Here is a 26,314-nt window from a genome sequence, read left to right as displayed (position 1 = left end):
TCATATTAGCAGGAACCTATGAACTTGTCACACGCCTAACTGTCATACTGTATTCTTTTATATACAAATGTCTGACCACCATCTTGTCAGAGAGAGCATGAACTATTGAACCATTATTTCTGTACTGTACCTGTCTGACGCTCTCAAAGCACAGTAAATCTAAATATAAATTTAAGTCTTTTTGTCTCATATGGGAATACGAAATTAGGTGTTGTTGTTTACAGAATTTATCCATTAGAAACGTACATGGAACTTCGGTATCCAGAGACCCAATCTACAGCCTTTATTTTCATGCATTCTATTCCAAGCCAACTTTAAATTATACTTTGGATGAACTTGATGTCAAAACAAGCAACTTAAGGACAGAGGCAAGCTGAGGTCATTCACTAAATAGCATTTGCATTAATTGAGAAAACTTTGCACACCAATGAGCCGAGCTTCCAAGCGTAAACCTCTTGATTGAGTGTGTTTAATTTTCATTGAATGCAAAACGTGTATTCTGTTCTTCCTGTCTATTCCCATTCCAAATTATCAGTGTTTCGCAAATCGTGTAAGAGGTGCCATCTACTCACCCATGATTTGTATTGGGAATGTTACCTGTTTGCTTTCCTGTGAATAGACGGGCAGTTGTGTCTAGTGTACATTCAGTGTATGCCTATAGGTTGGTTCTGGCTGTGGCCCTGGCATGCAAGTGTGTGTTGGAGGGGATAGGCATGAGGCATGGATCAGCATCCGGCCCTGAGCCCAGGAAACTGCTGATTCTTGAAGGCTCCTAGAAAATCAAGGATGTTTTGACAGGCGACAACATCAATCTGTGCCTGTGTTGAGTAACTCTCTGTGGAGTAAAGGCTTGGCAACTTCATGTCATCAAATTGCCAGGTGGTGGTGATTCGATCTGTATCAAATAAGTGGAAACAATGGAAATGTGTAATGATTGGCAGCAGCATTGACATGCGTGTCAACGTACAAGTTAAGCAAACAGATGCAAATGACTACACAGTGGAATCCTCAGTGATAATTTTACTCTTGAGAGAGTATAAATGTAACCAAATAGAGCCGGCCGTAAGGGTCCATTTGTTTAGATGTGTATAAACTCTCTGAGTTACAAATGGATGAATTAACACTGACGATTTTATTGTATAGTCTTATATGCTTAACCACTATATTTCTTTGGCAGGTGTCCCCCAGGGGCCTATAATACCCCCCCCCCCCCCCCTTTTCTCCTTTACACCAAATCTGTTCACCGATAATAACCGATATACAAGCTGACAACGTGTTTTGAGCTTGTAGGTCTAATACCTGCTGAATGTTGCCCCGAAAAGGGACGCTGTGGTTCAAGTGCTTACATTTCTCTGCAAACTTGGAATTTGTTTTAGTTGTCTGTCAGCACAAATACTCACACATGCACAGAAATGCACACATGGGCAGAATAGTGACAATGGGAAAAGTGACTGCTCAAGTTGTGAATTAGCATTCTGACATTTTACTGTAGTTCCTCTGGTTCTTGACATTACAGTATGTTGTTAGTTGTCAGGAACATATCAGTCCAAGATCCAAGGTAATATTTCTTTCTCCTTTTTCTCCTTCTTTGTTTGTCAATCTCTTGGGCCTGGGCCCTGGGGCCTTGAAATGGTACCAATTCAATGAGTCTAACAGCTGTAGCAGACCTGGCAATGCTAATGGAATTCTATCTTATATTCACACAGGCCAGTGAAACAGTAACTATCAAATATAGATGTGTCAAATTAGATCTATTATCAAACATGACTAAATGACATATGGAATTTTGTTATGGTCCGACCGAAAGTACATTATGTCAGGAGATAATGGTGTTCTAATATTTTCTAATGTGGCCCCTTTTGAAAAAGGTTTGGACTCCCCGGTACTACAGTGTCACACATTGACCTTTCATTCCTTTCTCAGCTGTGTTCAGTTTATTATAGCAGTCATCGTTTAAATCCCCAATTTCAATTTATTTTCCTACAACAATTGGCCACATCTTAAGAAGCTTAACAGCTGGGGTTTTCTAGTTCAGTTGCAAGTTTGTGTTTGTAAAGATAAGAGAGTTGTCATCTTGTAGCCTACAATGAGGACAATTCTCAGCTAATGATGTCAGTTTGGCAGAAGTTTATCCGCGTTCTTTGGGTCTCCTATTAAACTCAACACCGTATCTTGGTGGTACCAGTTGCTCTTTATCAATAGTAGCTGTTATAGGAGTCTGACTCAGAAAGCCAGATATCCACTGGTACGCAACCACTGCGCACACTGAGCCACACAATCTGGTCACATTGTGTTTTATGTGGAACCTAGCAATTTATTCTCCCTTTTGTAAATAACTATGAGCTGAATTCAGAATCGATGGGTCTGGTTGAAAAGCCATCAAATTATACACCGAGTTGTACTCGGCTGAGAACGCTGACGAGAAAGTGAGACGTGAAAAATCCTAAGCCATTTCTGGTCTCTCTGACCCTTAATTGCTGCTCAGTATTGAAATGGCTGTAAATGATGGAAAGCTGTGAGACCTCTGACTTGAAATGGATGTCTTTAAATGTCAAAGACTTTCTCATTCTTCAGGGAAGAAGAACTAACTTGTCTCTTAAGTCTAAGTAGTGGTGAGAAATTGGCAATAAGGAGGAGGTTGAGTGGCACAATGATGCTTCACTGAACTCATTATCAAGTTGATAATTAAGGCAATGGGACAGAGAAGCAATTTGCTGATTTAATCTTCTCTTTTTCTCTTCATCGTGAGTTACTGCCTGCTTTGGATGAATGTTGTTTTTTTTTTTGTTTTTTTTTCCTAGTTGAACAACAAATGTGTTGTGGATAAATGTCTTATGTGTTTAGTCTTTTAGCTCAATGTTCCCACTTGTTCAAAGTACATTTCAATGATTTTCCCTGCCTTTGAAGAGCGGCATCCATAATGAATGGCGTCAATTTTCATCCCAATTAGAGTGTTTATCTCAGCTTAGTTCACCTATAGTGTTGCCTTTGCCTCGTGTGTGTGTGTGTGTGTGTGTGTGTGTGTGTGTGTGTGTGTGTGTGTGTGTGTGTGTGTGTGTGTGTGTGTGTGTGTGTGTGTGTGTGTGTGTGTGTGTGTGTGTGTGTGTGTGTGTGTGTGTGTGTGTGTGTGTGTGTGTGTTGGGGGGGATGAATTTCCATGAAGGACAAACACTGCACTTCAGATAAAAACAGCTTATCCAGCACTGGGATTTGAAGCTTCCGTGCTGGAATTAATTTCTCCAATTTGTTTGCGTTGCTACAGTAGGTATAGGTGGTGACTGGTGAGAGAATTGGGGGAGAGAGAGAGAGTTCCTGTTTATAGATGAGGAGGTTAACATACTGTAGCTTTCATCTGGGAAAATGGATCGTAAAAACTACATGGCGACAAGTGACCGGCGAGGTCGCACCATTGTCTTTGCAATCTGGCCAGTGATGGTACACAGATATGGAGATGTGCTGTGAGAGCCCAAACATCACGCTTACTCAGTTATTCGTTATGTGTCCTATGACGTCTATGACATCTGACATCATACATACAATCCCTTTTATGCCCATTCATGGAGATCCCTGTCTGTAGAAGCTGCAACACAGATATGGGCTGTCTTGGCCATCTGTCTTGGCCATATATGGATTCTGTTAGTGTGGTATGTGGCCGATGTGGCCTCCATATATGGGCATTCCCATATGAAGTCCTGTTAGATAGGGGCTTAATATCATCAGACACCCATATATGGGTATAACATGGATTATGTTAGTGTGGTTCCCCTGACATCACAGTGATGTCAGAGCACGATGCCAGAGCGGCAAACCCATTCTGTTAGAGTGGTTCCCCAGACATCACAGTGATGTCAGAGCGACAAACCCATAAGACCGCACTTTGCCTTTCTACAGTAGTTCTTCTCCCTGCATTCTCTAATTTCTCTCTCTCTCTCTCTGCCTCAAATATACTGTATGCTGTAAACACACCTAGACAAACAAACTGTCAAAAAGCACATTAAGTATCAACAGAAAGTAGAAAAAGGAGAGACCGCTCAGTGAACTCAACATAAGGAAAGGGAAGCAACAATGGTCAATTTGCAACAACAATGGGCCTCCAACCCGGAGCTCTTGCCCCGAAGAAGAAAAAAAAAAAGTAAAAGTAACATCACTCAAAAGAAGCCCGAAAAGTAGCAGACCCATTTTCCCCAAAGAAAACAAGTCCTCAATGAAAACGCAAAGTAACTTGAGATATTAACACATCAAATCGAACCATAAACAAGGTCACAGCATGGGCACTGCTGCTGGGGCAAAGTGAGTGCTCCTGGTCTCTTTATGTACAGGTCAGGAACGGAACGTGAGTTGGAGAGAGAGAAAATGTCACTGAGAAACAAGGGACAGACATTAATTAGGTTGCATTTCCATCACCAAATTATCCCACTATTTGATTATTTATGCAGTTTAACAGTTGAATATATTCAAGTGCACATTTTCTTCATTTCATCCTAGATCTTTTTTTTTTCAATGTTTTATTAACCCTATGAGACCTGCGGGATTGCTGGCTTGAACGCCAGCGAGATTGTCTTTCGGAGAATGTGGTACGCTCACATTTTGAGGCAGCCCTACCTTTTCGGGAAGGTGGGCTAAATACCTAATGATTAAAAGTTAGACATTTTGGCCATTTTCCAAATGGTCCATTGAACTGGCCAGTCAGCAATGCCGCAGGTGTCATATGGTGTCAAACATTGAAAAAGGTTAAATAACTTCTGACAAAATAGTATGGTCTGATTTTCATCAAACCCTTTTGACAACACACTGTAGTGTTTTATACTTTTCTGACATTTACACAATGTATGTAAATGAGACCTCTAAGAGTTATAAAGAGATTTCTTCCAATCCATAATTTATATCCTACCCACCAAGAGCCTAAGCAACAAGTGATATGTTTCACAAAGTGAAACATATTAGAGGCACTCCAGACAAGATTTCCCTTAAAGACCCCCAGTCAGCTTTGTTCTGGACAGCTGGGTGAGGGCTTTGATAATAAACTGTGTGGCCTCCCTCTGGTTTGTAACCATTAGAGAGTTTTTCAGACGGCGGTAAGGGCTGTGCGGGGTTGGAGGAAGCCCCCTGTCTGGCAGATATCCCTTCTCCTCTGATAGAGAACAGAGCTCTAAGGGCAGGAGGTCCCTGTGCTGGAGATCACAGGGCTGTCTAATTGACACAGATGTCAGACTATCTGACCACACTGCTGTTACACCAGCTAGAACCCACATCTCTAAAGGCTTATATCCCCCTAAAATAAATAAGATAGGGGGCACAGACATTGTTACTTCCACCATAAACTTTATTAGTCAGTTTCATTTGTTGTTTTAGCAAAGCAAACATCAAAGTATGAAGGCATCATTTTATAGAACTGTAATTCGTCTGATGTTTAGTATGGCACCACCGAAGAGAATTCATGAATCATAAGAGTAACTTGAAAGTAAAGAAATCTAAATGCTTTTTTTTTTTTTTTTGCTAGTAAACCAACCCAGAAAAATCAAGGCATATGACCCATTACATAAAACTAAAAATCATCTGCAAGCAATAACACAACCATACATTTGCACTTAGACCACCTCCATATGTCTATGGTTGATGTTTGATATGAAGTAAGGCAGATATTATTTTCATACTGTTATAGACAATCTGGTTAAGAGAAAAGAGGGAAAGAGGGAGTAATACCGATTTAGACTTTGTTGTGTGCTGGTGCTGCATGGCAAAAATAGCCGATCTATAAGCTCGCAACATGTTGCATTGCTACACGTTGAGATTGTACATTGTCTATTTTTGGCATGTCGGCACCAGTACGCAATGACGTATAAATCAAGACTGTAATGTTTACGGCAATTCTGTTTGTGTTGGTTCAAAACAACTCTTGCATGCACTGATAACAGCAAAGAAAAAAAATAGAAAAAGAAATATAATATTTTCTTTTCTTGACACTCAGATCCCCTCAACTCTGCAGTGTGTGTTGATGTTCAGTTTAATGTTAAGGAGTTAAGCTGCAGGTAGAGCTGTCACAATTATTACATAATCGTCTAATAGCAATTATTTGACATAATCGCAATTATTTTGTGATAATCATCATAATCGTTTACATGTTGAAAAATGTTCAAACATTTAAAAAATTGTGGAAATGGCAGATCTACAAGCGATGCGATGCGTCGTGAGCTTGTAGATCGTCTATTTCCACTATCAATGCTCTTTTGAAAGTGTAAAGTTGTCAAATATGTCAGTAATTTCTTTGTATATTTAGGTTATGTGTCATATCTGCCATGTGCAAGTTCAAAGCCTACAAGCCAAACAGAAATGTAATTGTCAATGACAAAAAACACAATTAAATCGTTAAACGCAATTAATTGAGTGACAATTAATCATCATGTAAAATGTCATAATGGTGACAGCCCTAGCTGCTGATACAGCCGGCATGATCAGTGATGTTCAATGAGACCAGCGTCCTGGGAGATACCGCTGTATTGAAGCACGAGGTGCGTCTCGCACATGGACTTCGGTCTGAATTTACACTCTGACGTACGGCCGCGTCACAGGTCAAAAACAGGTCATTTTCACCTGAAGATCAGTTGAAACTCATTTTTGGAGTGACGCGGCCGTACAAGAAGATATAAACTAGGCTCCAAGCAACAGGACTAGAAACACGGCGGCGTACAGTATATAAGAGAACATGGCAGGTGTCAGTGTGTTGCACTTTATAGAAGCTTATAGATGCTGTTTGTTGTCAGGTATTCATTCCACTGTCGAATATCATCACAGCAACAGCGATGACATCCAGTGGGTGTAAATTAAAATGCCCCCCTCCTCCCAAAAAATACCCCAAACCAAAAGAAAGAAAAAAAAAAAAAAACACACACACACACACACACACACACACACACACACACGCACACGCACGCACACACACACACACACACACACACACACACACACACACACACACACACACACACACACACACACACACAAAACAACAACAAAGCAACAGGTTGATGTTAAGCATCAGCCAGCCTGTAGTGTCTGGGTGCTGGGGCTGTATTAGAAAGGTCCCCCTGATAGCTTCATCATGCTCTCACACAGGGTATTTATGCCAAATAAATACACTGAATCCGGTTGAACTCATCTCACCCAGTTGACAATAATGTTGGATGACTCTTAAACACACAGTGAGGTATGGCTCTTCTTTTTTTTCAGCTTGATATGTTCGAGTCCTATAGTAAAGTTTATTTTATTTGTTTATCTCCTTTTCTCTTTTTTTTACATACATATACATGTACGTACATATTTAAGGGACGATAGAGTCTCATGATAAATGTCATAACAAAGATAGTGGGCTCTATTTTCGTCTATGCCTTACCCCTTTTTTCCCTAAACTTATTTTTTTACCATTTTGAAAAAAATGTTTAAATATTTCAAATAGCTGATCTACAAGCTCACAACGTGTCGGTGTAGATCGGCTATTTCAAGTATGTCAAAAGAAAAAAGGGCAAAGAAGTTTAGGGATAAAGGCAGTCGTTCTCAAACATGGAAATTTGAAGGTCTCCCTTAACTTTGACAGTGCACAAATGGAACCAAATGGACCCGTTTTGGGGTCCATTTGGTTCCATTTGTACACTGTCAAAGTTACAGACTTGCAAGGGTCAATTTAGACCTCCATAAAGGAACCTTGAGAGTTCCTGAAATCCACTTTGAGAACCACTGGGGTGAGGCAGGGACGAAAATATAGCAAACAAAGTAAGAGGAGTGAATGAAATTGGGGGAGAATGTTGTGATGTGGGTTTGCCTGGGCCAGTCTCAGAGTCCATGCTACCACAGTGTAGCTTGATCTGAGGCTGCCTGGGACATGGTGGGCCTTCACACAGTTTGCTGGCTGGCTGTCAGTTGAGGTTGACTGTCCGTCCCTCAGCTGCTCATTCTGTCTTCTCCACAGTTTCTGGATGGAAAACAAACATTGGGGTTTTGTTATTTCTGCACAGAAATAGTAGGCAGTAGGTTATTTGATAGTGGTGTAAAGTAACTAAGTATGTGTACTCAAGTACTGTACTTAAGTGCAATGTTTTTTTTTTACTATTTCCAATTTTCAGCACTTTTACTTTACTTCTACTCCATTATATCTCAGAGGCAAATATTGTACTCCACTACAATTATCCACTACAATTATTTGAAAACTTTAGTTACTTGTTACTTTGTAGATTTTGATCATTATTACAAAATATACATTAACCACTTCAGCTCTATTTATATAGCGATCTACAAGCTCACAATGTGTTGCTTTGCGACGCTTGTAGATCTGCTATTTTCAAAATATTTTTATACATTTGAAAACTTGTGAAATGGGATATTCTGCATACTACTTACTTTATACTTTTGGTACTTTAAGTACATTTTTATACCGATACTTTTGTACTTTTACTGAAAGTATTTTTTTAATTCCGGACTTTCACTTGTGACAGAGTATTTCTACATTGCAGCATTGATAAACTTTTAAGTAAAATTGTACTTTTTCTACCACTGATTATACATGAGTAAGGCCTGAGTTATACTTGATTGCGTGGGGGTGTTGCATGCTGAAAGTATCCTATCTACAAGTTCACGATGCGTCGCAGCACGCCACAATGTGAGCTTGTAGATATTTTTCGGTAAGCAACACCCACCCACGTGCAAAACAAAGTATACTGTAAATCAACCTTAATTACCGTGGCCAGAGACTTTTGTGTTCACCTCGTAAAACCCTGGATCTTGGCCGCAGTGTGTACTTCACATGAACGTAACTGTTTACTGCTGCTCGTATCACTCTAATATCACCCTGTCTCTCTCGATCAAAAATATCGCTCTGAAAAAACCCAAAGCTGCTCGCTGGTGGTAAAATGAGACACGAGCCGAGCGCCAAAACCTAACAGTGGGTGTCTGTTGTGTCTGCTGTGTTACATTTGTGACACTGATTTTAACAATACTATATGTGTTACCCGCTTATCTTACGCCTCATCTCCGCTGATCCAAATAGTTGTTTGACATCATGCCTCGCCTTCGCTGGCACCGTCTCTGGCTGTTATTTAAGCACTTTCCTACACTAACCCATTTGCTTCTGCCAAGTTGTTTTATGTGCTGCCACTGGCAGACAAAGAATAAGAAAGAATAAGACAGGCTCGTAGCCTGTCCTATTCTTTCGAAACCGACAATCTGTTCACAACAGTTGCTTAATGATTTTCCTTTTTGCAACCTGGAAGCTGCACATAGCTCAATCCCACCCTCCACACGCACAATCCAGAGTGAGACAGAAATGTTGCAGCCTCCGCCGAAGATGCACACATTTAAATGATATGCATTCGTAAAGCCTCTGTGGAGAAACCAAAGATAACAACAAGGTTGTTATCTTTAGATATCTCCTTATCAAATATGATTTATCAGCATGATTGTTGCCCCTGGCTGCAGTCCTTGCGCAGGCCCTCCACGTTAAAATAATATGCATTGCACGTTTTGATTTATTAAACGCCTGATCGTTGAGTTTGCGGGTAATTCATCACACTCAATCTCCAAAGACACGCTGACAAGTTTAGACCAAAATATCAGGGTCACTGTTGCGCACCGGAGATGGGGGAAGAGAGGATTTACAAATGCATTTGGCCCTGGAGGAGCACGCACAGTACAAACCTGCCTGCCTGCATGCCCCTATAGAGAGAGACAGGGATGGAGGGGGAGAGAGAGAGAGAGAGAGAGAGAGAGAGAGAGAGAGAGAGAGAGAGAGAGAGAGAGAGAGAGAGAGAGAGAGAGAGAGAGAGAGAGAGAGAGAGAGAGCAGGAGAAGTCGATGGGATTTAGAAAGTGGAAAAGAGGGAGGGTGGATCTCGGTAGCGCTCCGCTCTGGGGGTTCTCTCTTTGCTGGAGTGAATTTTAACTCGGCAGCTGTGGCCACTAATAAGAATGCACAGGGATGTGTGTACTTGGGAGTGTGTGCACGTTGTCGGGTCGGGTTGTTACCTTTGGACTGAACGCTGTCGGCTGGAATCGAATCGGATTCTTGCGAGCCCTCGACCTGGTCATTCACTTCCACTAGAGGAGAGGAGAGGAGAGGAGAGGAGAGGAGAGGATATTTCTTTGAATAGTTGAATTTTATTTTTAATTCATGAAAAAATATAGCTTTTTGGGGAAGGTTTTTTGAAAATATTTTGAATAATTATAACAAGTAAGACTCAGGGCGTCATGCAACCTAGGTTACGCCAATTCTTGGCCATCTGGCCAGTGATGTTTAACGGACCAATTACCCATACAGTATATGGAGACCCCTGGTACCCATATATGGAGATCCATACTGTATATGGTACATCCCTTTTATGCCCATACATGGAGATCCCTGTCTGAACCAGCCACACAGATATGGGCTGTCTTCCTCCATATATGGGCATTCCCATATGAAGTCCTGTTAGATATGAGCTTATTGATGACATCAGGGATCTCCATATATGGGCATAAAAAGGATTCTGTTAGAGTGGTTCCCACGACATCACAACATACAATCCCTTTTATGCCCATACATGGAGATCCCTCTCTGAACCAGCCACACAGATATGGGCCATGTCTTGGCCATCTGGCCAGTGATGTATATTGATGACATCGGGGATCTTCATATATGGGCATAAAAGGGATTCTGGGGAATACCCATATATGGACTTTTACATAGGTGATGTCACCTGTGATATCACCTGTGATGTCACAGTGATGTGTCTGGGGAACCACAGTGTCAGGCGTGACCGTCAAAGATACACGGATACATGGACAACTTGCGACCTACGGTTGCAATCATTTAAAATCACAAAGTAGGAAACAAAAAACGTAGGGACCCATAAAAATCGGTCTGCGACCCACTGGGTTATAAAAGAAGAGGCAGTAGCACTGAGCCCTGTGCAGAGTGAAGAGTAACGCTCTGAGCAGAGGTGGGTTAAGTTCACACAGTCAGATGGTTCTCACTCTCTCATCACTTACAGATGCTTTCCTAAATCAACCCTCTTCCCTGTCAAGACTTTCACCGTAAAATACTGAGTGTTAATTTAAGACGGAAACTCTCAGTTTTAAATCAAAGCTGCAATCCGTAAGATTTATGTTCAACCTGCAGAGACTTAAAGCGTGGGTGTCCCACATGCATGAGTGCTGAAATGGTTACTGCCGAGTTGAGAGGTGAAGCTCTGTTTGGTCAGGGGAGATGTTACTCTTAGAGCTTCATGCGATCCCTCTGGTCAACCAGTAGTGGTCCTACTAGTGTTAGGCAATATTGTTACTAATTACATATTAATCCTTAAAAAAGTAATAATATTACTTAATTACTTAATCAAGGATGGTATATTACGGTATATTACATATTATATTACATTCCCATTTAGAAGTCTAAATACGTCTAATCGGCTAGGCTAAAAGTGAAAGTTTTTTCAACGTCTAGGCTTAGCCTACATTGAAACAATAATTTCAACGGTTATATATAGATGCTTTTGACCAGTTATAAACTGGTTTTAGACTGAAGTCTAATAGTCTTTGGCTCACTGGGTAGTGCAGAAATCACAAAAAAATAAAACACACAAAGAACTGTTCTGAGGTTCACTTTGAGGATGTTGGCACTTTGGCAGGTGTATGTTTTTTCTCAACAGAAACATCCACTGGTGTGCAGAAGAAAGAGCTTGGGCAGAAAAAGCAGTGGGAAAAAATAATCTTCTGTGCAGCTGCAGATCTTTAGTCTCTGGCCTTCAGCGCAACCTCAGGACAACTCGATTGTTGTGGAGTACTTAACAGAGGAAACTCACCACCATTGCTGGTGCTGCTCTCGTTCACGTCAGAGTTATCTGTAACATAAAAGAAGACACGGATTCAGACGTCATTAAACTTTTAACAAGGAGATCCCACAGTGCATCAGCTTAGATAGGCAGTCCGGTGCTCCTCGGGAGCAGGATGACGCGGCAGCAAAACAGGGAATATTTTGATATTTAGTACATCTTCATCGGTGTCAAGCTAGAGTCCTTGACTCCGATGAAGACATTTTATGCACCAGAAATGAAGGCCTTAACTGCCCATGTACTCCAGTGAATTTCCCCGCTGTTTTCCTCATTAAACCTTCATTTCAGTTTTTCAGAGGCTGAATGGCGAGGGAATTGATAAAGGGGTTTAAGCGGTATTGGAGGTTGTATTGATTAGGCCTTTGTGCTATTGCCTTGCTATTTAAAGTGGAAGTGTTATGGTGTTTTACAAAAAATGCATTGAATCTTTTTACGGTCCTTACGTGTTATAAAAGTTTTTAGCTTTTAAAAACAAATTACTAATATCTCTCTCTGATCTTTTCTCTATTGTGTTTTTCAGCCACAATGATAAATGACCCCTACTGGCTGCTGCTTTCTTAGTCTCATAATTAAGCATAAACAAACTGCTTCACAGTGGTGCTGGTTACACCAATACTGGTGTAACTAGGATATTAGCTAAGAAATCAATATTTTTATACACACAGATAAACAAATAAGGGGAGACGTTTTTCTCTCTCTGGTGGTGGGTGAGTTTATTAGAAGCAGCTCCATAGACGTCAATGATACAACTGAGAGCAAATCAGACAAGTACACATTTGTCTGATTCCCCCACGGAATCCCCCCCCAAAAAAAAAATAATACGTTACATTTAATGATATAGGCTACGTTTATCCTCTCTACAGGTAGCTGACCAGAATATTGAGGTATGAGTAAATAGCACTGTGTGGCCCCTATATCAGGAGCCTATCTCCTATTTCTGTAGCATGAGGCAGCAAGAGGCATCTCCTGGACATGACGCTAGTATGTCGCAGGGACTCACCCCAAATCCATCCCTTGATGCAGAGTGCCAAGCAGGGAGGCATCGGCTACCATTTTTATAGTCTTTGGCTTGACTCGGCTTTGTCTCAGGGCGGACACTCTAACCACTAGGCCACTGAGTTGAGAATACTGAAGAGAGACTCAATATTATTGACATTCTGGTGAAGTTTCATCAGTGAGGTATCGACACGAGAATATCCAAATACCAAAATACCAAAAAGAAAAAACAACAACAACAGCTGCAGCAGCCAATGGAAGTGATGAAGAAGCATCTCCAGAACTTCAAACTCCCTGCCGTGCATTTACATTCGCAACAAAGCCGTGGACGGTACTTAGCGCATCAAAGTTTCTCACGCCTGGAAATTCATTGCCTTCCTAACGAGTCCTACTTGAAGAAGCAACAAAACAAATGTGAGAAGGGAGAGCGATGCATGCAAAATTAATTACAGACTGCCGTCGGTCTGAGGCAACATGAGACCACCCCCCCCATTCTCCTCCCCCCTCCTCCCTTCCCCCTTTCTATCCTCTCTTTTACCTCTGCAGACACACAACCTGGGTTGCCACGTCTGTTTATTATAAGCAACTTTGGGCTTCTTTTTCTGTAAGGTTGCTTGTACATATTGGTTAGTTGCGGGTTGCGTTTTTTTTTGGGGGGGCTTGGTTCTAATTAGGTGTTAGTTGCTTATTTGGGGCGTGTTTCCAAATGCTGTTTGTTCCAGTGGTTCTCAAACATTTTCATGTCAAGGACCCCCCCCCCAAATGAATATGTATAGGCCTAGTCCATAGTCCACCTCCTTCTGAAAATATTTTGTGCCAGAGACACCCATACAAGATTTGTGTGGATTTTAAAATATTCCACAATTTTCACTTTTTTCTCAGAGATCTTTCTTTGAAAATAGCAGATCTGCATTGGAGTAGATCTTCTATTTTGAAATAGCCAATGCACATCGTGTGGCCTACAGTCGCTTCTTTAGGGCTTGTTTTCATAGACCTGGTTGCTTATTCCTCTCACAAAACCTGGCAACACTGCACAGAACCCCCCCCCCCCCCCCCCCCCCCCCAACAATAATCACCCAAACAAAGCACAGCCATAAAAACAACCAGTCTCCCCAGGCATGCAGCCTGGCAATGATGTAAACAAATACAGCTCCTTAGGAATGTTGGAAGAAGTGTATAATTCAAAATGCTTTTCTGTTGGGTATCTATAGCAAGCAAGTCTGTTCTCAAAGACTGAGCTGTTTCACCAGCTGTCACTGGGAAATGCAGGCCGCTGCATTTCGTTGTTGTCGGGTGAAAACCTTGTATGTCCAAAACCGTTTTGTATTTATAATTTTTATTTATTTTCACTAGTTTTGTGCGACAGTATGAAGAAACAGGGCTTTACTTTACCAAGAAACGTACACGCTTGAAACTTGGAGATACAAGGTTTCTGCCCGACAGTGACGATTTAATTTTTTTGTTTTTTTACATTGTTTTTGGAATGCGCCTGTTTGTTTCGTCGAGAGCACTCGACAGGAACAGATCCCGGGTCAGGCCGACACATACCCATCCTATCGCAATCTCAAACTGAAGGGTGGGTGCTCTGGAGAGGACATGAATTACGAATGCATTTCCAACATTAAACTTTTTTTTTTTCATCTTGCTGCAGCCCTCTGGAATGGAATGGAATCCTGCTCTGTGGCAACAACAACAGCAGGGCAGCAGGAAACAATGACGCGTGGGGGAAAGACGACGCAAGGATTCCATTTCTCTTCTGTCTCGTCTTGCTCGTCTGAGACACAACTCCAGTCACGGAGAGAAAATCGCAACGCCGTTCAATGCCATCTGTGTTATCAAAAGCAATCAAAAGAAGCACATTTTGTTGCCCAATTCCTTTTTGCCCTGCGAGATGTTGTGTGATAACTCAACAAAAATAATAGGTTTACAGTCAGTGCGTCTCTTGCCAGGATATGTTATCAAGCATGCACGTTGACATGATGTGTCATGCATTAACAGGTTTCCACGTGTTTACTGCGCTACTACGGACATTAAAGACGCGTGCAGTGTGTCTAATGTTGTGCCTCGTGTTGGAACAGAGGCAAATACAGCGTTTTAAATGAGCTACGCAATAGAATCCTGAGTGTTAAATTCACCCTGAGAGTATAGCACCAAATGGACCACTAGGACCTATTTGGTTTCCAGGGGTTAAATTAACTCTCAGGGTTTTTACTGTGCGGTGTGGCACATGGTAATGTGGCAGCGGGAGCTCATTGTAGCACTGGCCTCATTCCAGATGCTCCTTTCTGTCTCTCGCTCCCTTCTCTCTCGCTCTCCCAGGTAATCACATCAAAGCCTGGGTGCTACGGTGGCACCTTCTCCTCCTAATATCCAGCACTGATCAAAACAAAGCAAAAGAAAAGCTCGGAATTCCAATTGATCGGAGCCCCCAGCCCCAGCTTGCTCCCAGGCTCTATACCTGCCTGGGATCAGCTAATATGGCTCCTGTGTGCTGCTGACAGTACAAGGGCTCAATCATTTAAGATAGGGAGACGTGTGAGTGTGGTGGCGTACAAACACATAAACAAGATAGAGGGAGAGAGAGTAAGAAACAGGCCCCTATCAAGGTCCTGTGGAAGGGGAGGCATAGTCCACAGAGAGCTTATAGTGGAGTAGAAAAACAGTTGGACCAATGTGACTCCCTCAGCAGCAATCTAGACAGCTTACTCCAGTGTTTCTGGAACTGGACCGCGCGGAACTGATTGAGTGGGATACAGCACATCCCACAAATAAATAATGAATTGTACAATTGTATATTTTTGAGCGGTGCTCCTGGAAGGAGCTAAGCTCCTAGTCCTACGCCTGGCCTCTTTGTCCGTTTGTACGCCCAGGGTCACATTGTCCAAGCTTTGTGGGATGGTTAATGAAATTAGCACCGCTCACTTCACGCTAGGTGTGATTTTTATGTTCCAGTTAGCACAATATAGCAAGGAATGAGACACAAAAAAACACACACACACACACACACACACACACACACACACACACACACACACACACACACACACACACACACACACACACACACACACACACACACACACACTCGCATACACCCACACACATTATTATGACATTTTGTGGGACCTAATGGTCCCACAGGGGAAATTCAGTTTCTGCTTCACCCAGTCTGCTCAGGTGGTCATGGTGGGTGCTGAGAGGGCTGTTAGGGGTTAAAGGAGAATAACGGACTAGCTGTTTTATTACGTCAATGATGTTATATCATCCCAGAATCTGTACAGTATTATTTATTTTTTTCATCTCGAGTCCAACACAGCTCTGACTGCGAGAGGCGTGATTTTACACTAAATTGCTTATTTGTATGTCTCAACAATTCCTTTTTCTTATTTATTAAATTGTTCACCTCTACGACTGGTTAATAGATAATAGATTACGGTAAGAAAAGCACTCGTCCGGAATTCTCCTTTAATTGTCTTGTTGATTACCAGGGGACCTACTCTAGTACCCACTAAGTTAGACAGTATAATATCCGTCTAAAGGCCTGATATTAACTGTAAAGTTTTAAGTCGCTGGTTTCCCAGCACTGACAGGTGGGTGTATTCCAGCTGTTTAATACCAAGTGGATGGTGTCTGGTATTAAATCTATGGTGCCCTCTGCCCTGTGCCCACCATCTCTGCCTGAGGCACTTGAGCAAGGCTTGAACCCTTATCAACTGCTCCAGGGGCTACTGCACTGTAGGCATTAGGCAATCCTGTTCTTTGACTTCTCTGAAGAAACACAGTATGTGTGGGGGTTTGTGTGTAGGAGGGATACATGAAAAGACTAATTTCAATTGCCTTGTGTGTACACTGACGTTAAAGTATTCTTCATATTGTTGTTGTCGGGTGGAAACCTTGTATGTCCATAACTGTTTGGACATACTGAAACTAGCCGATCTATAAGCACGCAACACCTTCACTAGTTTTCTGCGACAGTCTTGTGTGCTGAGGCAAGGCTTCACTTTACGGAAAAACGTACAAATCTGAAACTTGGGAGGTACAAGTTTTCTGCCCGACAGTGACGATATTCTTCAATTAGACATCCTGAGAAGCATTCCTTTCTGCTGAGGTTCTCATGGCGAAAATTACTGTATGTGCACTCTCAAATGCATTGCAATTTCTGTGAGTGACAGCTAGATCCTAAAGTGGTATGTGACATGCCACTGACATTGTCACCTGTGCCACCGACATGTTCGCATGTCAGTGGCATGCCACTGACAGGCGACATGTCGGTGCTTTTTTAAACTGTTTATGCTGTTTTAGGTAACCGGACATAGCGGCACTATAGGGGGAGCTTGGGGGTGCTTTAGTACATCATAAGAAGGCCATTTACACCGGCATGCCACTAGCATAGGCGACAGGTCGGAAACTTAGTTAGGGGGCATGCTAGCGACATACTGTAGGCACAAGCATGCTGCCTATGTCGCCGACATATCGCTTATGCTGTCATGTTGGTGACCTACTAACCTCGCCTCACCAGCCTTTCTGGAAGAAAGCCTGGTATTCGTTTTCTAAACAGGATGGTTGATCCGGTCTAGACCGGATGACATCTTACGTCATTTTGTATTCAAAACGGACTACACTCCAGAAGGAGCCAATACACTTTCCGGCACCGGCACTGATTCCTATGCCGCAGCAATTATTCTTATTCCGCGGCATCTGCCGCTGTTGCGGAGGCGTCTGCCGCTGTTGTTGAACCCACCCCCCCACCAACGTCGACCACCAGTGGACCAGCTTGTGGACGAGTGGATCAGCCTGTCCACGACCACCGGACCACCGAACATAAATAATGTATTACAACAAGCAGCCGGGGGACCACTGCTTCTGCCGGGGACCACCGACACTGCCGCCGTACTGCCGGAGCCGCCGGGGACCACCGGCACCTGCCGGCACCTGCCGGATCCGCCGGCACCTGCCGGATCCGCCGGCACCTGCCGGCACCTGCCGGCACCTGCCGGATCTGCCGGCACCTGCCGGTACCTGCCGGTACCTGCCGGATCATTGCCGCGGCTGTTGTCGGCACTTCTGGCAATGCCGCGGCAGGTGCCGCTGCCGGAAAATGCACTCGCTGTCCCTCCTACACTTTGGCCGGAACTACCAACTGGAATCAAAGCCCGAAATTGGAAGCGATCCCAGGCTAGTGACATAGAGTAAGCGGGCATGCCGGTGGCACAGGTGACATTGGTGGCATGTCACATGCCGCTTTAGGGTTCCGTTATGGGGAAGCTACATCAAGTGTTATAGAAGCTGCCTGGGCTGCCGTGTGAATATGGTCAATAGTGGTAGAGAATGCAAACCTCACCCACACAAATATACATCATAGATTATGCGTGGGTGGTGGTGACAGACTAGCAGTTGAATGAAATAATGAGGCTAATAAACTGTTTTTATAGATGGGAGTCAAAGTCAAGTCAAAGTCAAAGTAAGTTAAAACATTTGGCAATATTTTGTATAACTCCATAATCTATATCTAATTGATTTCCAAGGAGACATATTAGAGCAGCACTAACCAGCCATTAATACATGGGATGCTGTGTTACCGCTTCATTCACAAATTAACTTAACTTACGGTATACTATCGATCGCTTAGGCATTTCCAAAAAGCTCCCACCAACATTATTATTTTGTGGGAGCTGTGGCTCGCAATGGTATCACAGTGATGTTTTTTAAATGAGAGATGTGTTCCTCTACACACAAGTTAGAATTCAGCAGGAGAAGTTTTAATATATTACTGGCCAAACTTTAGTTAATGAAAAGTTTCTCAACCGCGGTTGGAAGCCGGTGATGAGCTCCTTGATGTAGGCGGGATGTCTCCAGTCTCCTCGGTCTGTCAGAAGTTCAGTGAAAACAACCTGGAGACAAAATCCAACTCATGAGGAAGGGGTATGTGCTCATATTGTGTGTGGGCGCACGCTCGCATATGCACACATCAGAGGGAACGAGACTGGAAGGAAGAGAATTGGGCATAAGTCATCCTCATATGCAGACAACCAGAAAATTACCTCCACCACCTTCCATTCATTTATTAGACAAGCCATAGTTAGGCTTTCCTTGGTCAGCGGCGTTAATACTGCACTACAATATTCAGCCGTGTCAGAAATACCGGCGCTTCGAGAGATAAACAAAAGGCAGGGTCCGATTTTTGCCGTGACACACAGTTAACTGAAATGCATATTATCAACTCTGGCTTTCGACCGCTACGGTCCATCATCTTTGTCTCCCCGACCGAGGACAGCATTTGTTGTCATCAGTGCCAGCGTCACTGCTGCCAGGCACCTTTATGTCGCTGTCAGTCCAGTTTACAGTCAGCCCATAAGGGAGCCAGGCTCACCGGGTCGCCCACACAGCAGCATGGGAACTGTCTGCTTAATGTCTCAGACAGGCGCCTGGGGCGGAACAGTTGGAGCCTTTGGTCCCAGAGCTACCTCACAGCACCGGGACATCTCACTGCCTTTTATACTATCTCTCTTTTGGAGGAGAGGAGGTGGAACAGAAAAAAAGGGGGGAAAAAATCAATGGAGGTATGGAAGTGTGTCCCACATGGGTGCCCCCACTGTTTCAGTACCTCGGGGGAATTTCCTGTCTGATCTCTGAACCGATGAGCTTGGTCCCGGCTGTTCTGAGCTCTCCAGAGCTCTGCGGTGTCTGGAAAACACAGGTCCTTGATCCCAGGTGTCCAGCTGCTCTCACCCAAACAATGGCCAGAGCTCATTGCAACCTCTCTGTCCGAGAGCTACTTGATTTAATTAAAGTCTAGACAACCCTGCACGTGATCCTAAACACTATAGCAGTGCAGACATTACTGTTAAAGGCCTGCCCAAATTCTGCAATAAACCTATCTACCTATTTTTTTGTACACATGTCGAATGGTGCCGATGGCAATGTCTTTCTCAGGTTCCATAAACGGTTTACATCGGCCCGAGTTGATCGACTATCTCATAAAAGTTGTCGGCCCTTTCTATTTTTCGAGGAGAGTCGAGGTGGTGGCGCTCACTCAATAGGACTTCATCTTGAGAGAAAGAGATAAGAAAACAATGCCGGTGTCCTTTCAGCAGACGAGGGCAGAATTAATTTCGGAATGAGGGCTGAGTGTTCTATGGAGGACTTAAGCCGGATCCTTATGTGGGCCATGTATATTAAACAAGTAACAAAGGGCCCCCCGTTGAACCCTGCATGGACTAATAGCCTTGAGGCCAATATTCCGACAGCAGAGATAATTACAGACATCTCTTCTCAAGCAAAACAAGAGCCGGGCAGAACCTCAACAAGTGCCTGACCAAAAGAACTAATGAGCTGGTAAATGCAGACAGAGGCCTATTTTCATATGTAAATGTTAAAGGTTGTAGTGCACGGCAGGAGAAATAGCTTAACTGAATGAAGCGCCACACTTAGAAAGGAGGTGGAAAAAAGGATTTTGGAGTAGGCAGCTCTCGATAGCAGTCAGTTTCCATTGCTGTGAGATGGTACGCTGTCTCATAATCTAAGCCAATTAAAGAGCACTGAGCTGTGACCTGGAGAGATGAAAACAAGCCTGTTTGTTAAGTCTTCATCCAGCGAAAAAAAAAACAAGAGCCTTCATCAATATTCTGCCTTTCTTCCCCAGATGAAAAGAGCGAAGGGTTCTGGACACTAGGCTGGTATTGTGGTCTCCTGAGGGTTTGGGTAACCTTGCGGAGGCGGCTGTATTATGCTGGCACAGATGCAGCCTGAAAAGGCCCCAGCTCATTACGCGGGGCTGGGACATGCTTGACAAGATGACAAAACACGAAAGTAATCTGAATAAGGGAAAAGAGAACAGACCACCATCTGGTCAGGGCCAGAGATGTGGACTTGGTAAACGTGAAGTGGACATGAGTCAGAACAGTGGCATAATTCTCATGCCTGTGACTTCATTAGACAAGGGAAAACTTGTGACTTGACTTTGACTTATAGAAACATGACTCTTGACTTGACTTTAATTAAAAAATCATCACTGTCATAATTTTTTCAACAAGACTGAAGGCCAAACCATCTAGAACAGTATTTTTCTGTACTGTATGTACTATGTACAGTAAGTCTGTCTCCTTCAAAGTTGACCAATACCTCTGTACTATAGTATTTGCAAACTGTTATTCCAAAATTCAATCAATCAATCAAAATCACAACTCACATTGCTATGTGCTATTACATCACAATACAGAACCAACCCTGGCCAGTCTACACTGTGGGGGGTGGATCATACTAGACCCACCTTGATGTTTTGCAGGTTAAATAAACCCTCTGGGGATTTTTTATAAATGAATGTATTGATTGTGTGTACAAACAGTGCAGTCCGCTTGAGTTGGGCGTGGCACAGTACAGGGATGCTGGGCTGTCCATGCATTTCAAGGTGGAGTCGCAGAGGTTCTATCTTGTCACTCTTCTGACGATTGTATTCAATTTCCAAAGTTTAATAAAATCATGTGGCTAATAAACTGCTTTTGCAGATGGAAGTTATCTCAAGATAAAGCTCTTATTCATGCCAATATTTTCATGATTGCATATCTAGTCATATTCAGCTAACTGATTAGCAAGGAGACCTACAGTATAGTAGCCGAAATAGTTGACAGATTATTTATTTTCTACTTCCAAATAATTATAATAATTATTCTCTATGAGAAGTTTCCTGTTGTAACAAATTCATTTCATTGATGGTATTGAAAATCATACCTTCAGGATTTCTATATAGCTTGGTGTACTGTAATACCGTGATAATGCCCAAGGTTACTTTAGAGTACATCTATAAATATTTACTTATACTGTAGCTGAAGTACAGAATTTATAACGATTGCCATTTCGTTTTGGACAAAGGAGGAGCAGACCATTGCACCATTCGACATGCACACAAGCAACCAGTTTGTCAATGGATGGGGGGGTGCCATCTAGATTTTACCTGCCACTGAACACCACAATGTGATTTGTGCCACTTCATTCACAAACTGCACAAACAGCAACTTTAAAGCTACAGATTGGACCATTTGTTTGTTTGGAAAAGCTTGCCAAAAAGCTCACACACAAGGTATTGTTTTGAATCATTCACCACAGTTTTACAACAACAGAGCATCAAATTAAACTTCTATTAAGGTCAGCATTGAAAAGAAAAACTGTTCGGAAAGGCCAATCACAAGTGATTCCAGATTGACTTTTACTGCACCAACCACCTCTAACTGTCTGAAGCTGTTGTGAGAAGTGATGGACGACAATACTCCAGTCAAAGTATAGATACTCCTGGTCAAATATTACTAAAGTACTGGACTACTTGCTTTTAAAGTTTTTAAAGTAAAAAAGTACAATATTTGTCTTTGAGAGTCGGGTCCAAAGTGTCCAAAAATGCAAATACCCAAGTAAAGTAAAGTACAGTATAACAGTTACAGTCATTTAAAAAGGACTTAAGTACAGTACACAAGTAAAGGTACTTTGTTACTGTCCACCACTGCTCATATTGCACCAACCACCTCTAATTGTCTGAGGCTGTTGAGAGTCACACGAAGGTAAGAAAAATAGAGGGCAAAGCGAGACAAGAGAGAGAGAAAAAAGGGGGGCGCAGTTCACAGCGCATGTTCCACAAATACAAAGGTAAAAATGACCACAGGCAACGCTCGTCTCCCATGTCTCCATCTAATTCGCTCTCCTTCTCTCCTGCTACCAAGTCGCCTCCTCGCCTCGCTTTGTTATGGACTTATTCAGAGAGAGAAACATGGGTCCATCACAAGACAAAGAGGTGAGAAGGAAGAGCAGGAGCGTGGAGATGAAAGGGGTAAGCGAATAAGTGATTAAGTGAAAGAGAGCGGGAGACAACGCAAAAAATAGACATGGAAAGGGAGAAATGCAAAAGAGGCCTCCCCCGGCGTGACCTACATACCTGCTAAACCTGCTGTCAGCAGTGGCCTGCTCCGCTCTCATCACTTAGTGAATTACTTTACATAATCTTTGGATCCTCCCTGCACTGTCTGTGTGCGTATGGCGGGGGAAACTGCATGTTGATGCTTTCTCTGACACCTATTGTGGTTATGACATCAATGCAGAGACAGAGACTCACGGCCAAGGCGACCGCGCTAAGCCCCGACTCTACGAGTAGCTATCGAAGCCCGGTGCTACATGAAAGTGGGACATGCCACGGCTACCATCAGGCATGAAGGAATTTGTATAAGCAGCACGTTTATTAGAGGAGAGAGCGGCGCATCTCGCTGCCGCAGCCCGCGTTCGCTCGCTGGCACATTTGAACTCTAGTACTCTGACTGACTGCCTGATGTTCAGCTATGATGAGACTCCTCAGCAATTGGGAATATGTTTCTTTTTTTTTTTCTTCTTCTATGAGAGATCATGGGCAGAACGGTCAATATGATTCAAGTGCTCATCTAAGGCAGGAATGAATATAGAGCAGGCCTGTTAGGACAGCTGTCTGTCATGGAAAGGTCAGAGGAAGAGAGGCATGATCATTAGACATGCTGTATGGACTGATTTGTGGTGGTAGTATTACACACTACGTTTCCCCTACTTGCCTACAGAAGACTGACAACCCACAGAGATCAGAGTGGCTATACTGTAGTACTGTATACTTTCCAATACTTTTACTTCTACTCCACTACATCTCAGATCCAAATATTGTAATTTTACTCCAATACATGTATTTGAAAACTTATAGTTACTAGTTACTTTGCAGATATAAATTACAATATTATAAGACATACATAAACCATTTAGCCCTATTTTATACTTGATCTACAAGATCGCAACACGTTGTGGGCTTGTAGATCTGCTATTTTCAAACATTTACTTTTACTTTTGGTATTTTAAGTACATTTTGATGCCAACACTTTCGTACTTTTACTCAAGTACATTTTGAATTCCTGACATTTACCTTGTAACAGAGTATTTCTATATTGCAGTATTAGGACTCATTATGTAGAATGTCCCATTTCCAAGTTTTCAAATGTATACAAATATTTTGAAAATAGCAAATCTACAAGCTCACAATGCGTCGCATTGCGACACATTGTGAGCTTGGAGATCGGCTATTTTCAAGTGGCCAAATGAATGGGCTATATGGCTGAAGTGGTTAATCTTTCGTAATAATAATCAAACTACAAAGTAAATAGTAACTAAAGTTTTCAAATAAATGTAGTGGAGTAAAAGTACAATATTTGGATCTGAGATGTAGTGGAGTAGATGTAAAAGTATTGGAAATTGGAAATACTCAAGTAAAGTACAAATACCTCAAAATTGTATTTAAGTACAATACTAAATTTACTTTACAGGGCTGATATACAGTAGACCAGGGTTCCCCAATTAGTTTTCCCCAAGGGCCGAATTATGTCTAGGGTACCAAGCCGAGGGCCACAACATTGCAGGGGACGACGGTGGCGTTCCCGCTACTCCAGCGACAGTTTTCGTCGTTGTCGGGTGAAAATCTTGTATGTCCAAAACCATTCGTTTTGAATTTATCATTTTAGAAATGATTTAAATTAGTGAAAACACTAGTTTAAATCGGGCCGCCTATTGGGGAACCCTGCAGTAGAATTGAAGTGTGAGCCATCTCTGCTCACACTGGACTGTCAGATCTCAGTAAGGCCAACAAATCCCATCTCCGCCCGGAGTCGACTCTTTTCCCATTTCTTTTCGTGGGCCGATACGAGCAGAGGAAATGGGATGAGGAAGCTGATCAAAAGAGCAGCTTCAAAGCAGCACAGAAAATGTATCTTCCCCGTGTAGCTTATTAGATGAGGCCCTTTTCTCTTTGAAGCAGCGTTCCGGGCCATAGGTGACCAACATAATGGGATGTGCACAATGGTGTATTCTCCCAACTTCAGCCAAATGACCGGAGAATGTCAGTGCTTTGGAATCCTGTGTTCTTCTTCAGGGCTGTGTGAAAATTGAAGGAGGGCCTTGCTCGATAAAGATGGGGGAAAGAAGCTAAAGGCTATTTTAGACTTTGTCGCATGACCTGTTCCGACAAGTATCACTTGACAAAAAGGTCTGACAACAGCATTGAAAATTCATTTCTTATAGAGCAAAAGCAGCTCAGAATACGGTTAGAGTGACACACATAAATTTGCCTTGCCCAGAATCCAAGGACAATCAGTCGACTTCTACTGCATTATGTTCTGTATAGGGGGATCTTGTGGTTTGAAGTGCACAACCCAAGGGGCTTGTTTTGTTCCGTCTTGTTATTCAGTGCTGAAGCGGTCGGTGGTACAGAGAGCTGTTTGATAACCAGCGACCTACAATCACAGCAGCAAAGACCAGGCAAGAAGAAGAAGAAGAGGTGTTTAACGATAAGGATCCGAGCAAAAACTGAAATTAACAATAAAGGCAGTATTTGCACGGACTAAGAGAAGTCTGTAAGTAACCCTAAAGGTACTCACCCACAATGCCCGGGTGGAGCTGTGATTGGTGTACTTGCTGTGCCTGGAGACTCCATGCAGTCAGCGTAAGGAGCTGTAAAACTCGGGCATTGCCTAATGTCTACAGCCACTGGCAGCAGCCGGCTCCCTCGAGCGCCCACGCTATACAGTAGACGACACGTTGTTATGCCAAGTGTTAATTGTGTGCTGACAACTCTTAGCCACTAGCAAGAGTCACATTGCTCTCCAGAATTGCATTTACATCACCAGTGTCCCGTTGTTAACCAAAGACCAAGACAAATGCCACAAAACAGCCAATTAAGGAAAAGCCCCAAATCCCTCTCTGCTATTGCCGGAGAAAGGACATGAATGCATAATACACTTCAACAGAAGCAATTTCCGAGAGGAGTGTAGCATTGCATTTTGAAGGGAGAGAGAGGGAGGAAAAAAAATGTCAACCTTGCTGTGTTGTGTGGATGAGTTGCTATGATACTTTTTTGTATGGCTTCTTCATACATCTGGGGGTAAGTGTGTTGAGTTCCAGAAGAGTCATTCATGTAGACCTGTTCTGCTGTTGCACTACAAGCTGTACCAATGTATCTATCCACTATAAGTAAAGTACATCACAATTCAATAACATCTCAAAAATAAAACCAAACACACACCATATTAAAACCAGTCCTCTTGACAGGTGTAACAAGGGATTTGATAGATCGTGATAGAGGGAGGAACATGACAAGGATCTCTTTTAAGCACCATACTCTACTCTATTGTCACTTGTAAAAGTGAATGTGCGCTTAGCATAGTGAGGATCTCTTATAGCGGGTGACAGTGGCACACAAATAAAGCAGAATCAATATTTAACACACCACGGGCGACCAAGGAAACTCAGTGGAGTTAACAGGCAAACAAAATGTCAAAACTTGAATGGATAATGAAGATACAATCTTCTGTCTCTGTGGAATTAATACATACATAAATAAACTATAGAAAATGTTGATCCTCAGAGCACAGGTCTCCATCAGGACAATGCAAGGTTTCATGGCAATCGGACACTGCATTCATG

The 26,314-nt window shown here is 42.7% G+C and overlaps 1 protein-coding gene across 2 annotated transcripts in view; it reads right to left on the bottom strand.

The window, feature by feature from the left end:
* Positions 1–7,644: 7,644 nt before the first annotated feature.
* The window catches only part of macrod2 (mono-ADP ribosylhydrolase 2), a 734,857-nt gene continuing 716,187 nt past the window's right edge, over positions 7,645–26,314 (bottom strand). For both annotated transcript variants that reach the window (XM_080739775.1, XM_080739776.1), the window contains exons 14-16: positions 11,822–11,860; positions 10,011–10,082; positions 7,645–7,966 (exon numbers count right to left, since the gene is read on the bottom strand). In XM_080739775.1, coding sequence (XP_080595901.1) covers positions 7,944–7,966; positions 10,011–10,082; positions 11,822–11,860 — 134 coding nt within the window. In that variant the 3' untranslated portion in view covers positions 7,645–7,943. The remainder of the gene's footprint in view (positions 7,967–10,010; positions 10,083–11,821; positions 11,861–26,314) is intronic.

This window comes from Nannobrachium achirus (assembly GCF_963921795.1).
Source record: "Nannobrachium achirus genome assembly, chromosome: 13".
Lineage (NCBI taxonomy): Eukaryota > Metazoa > Chordata > Actinopteri > Myctophiformes > Myctophidae > Nannobrachium > Nannobrachium achirus.
Note: the sequence above shows the minus strand (reverse complement) of the source record. Positions and strands in the feature narration are given on the sequence as shown.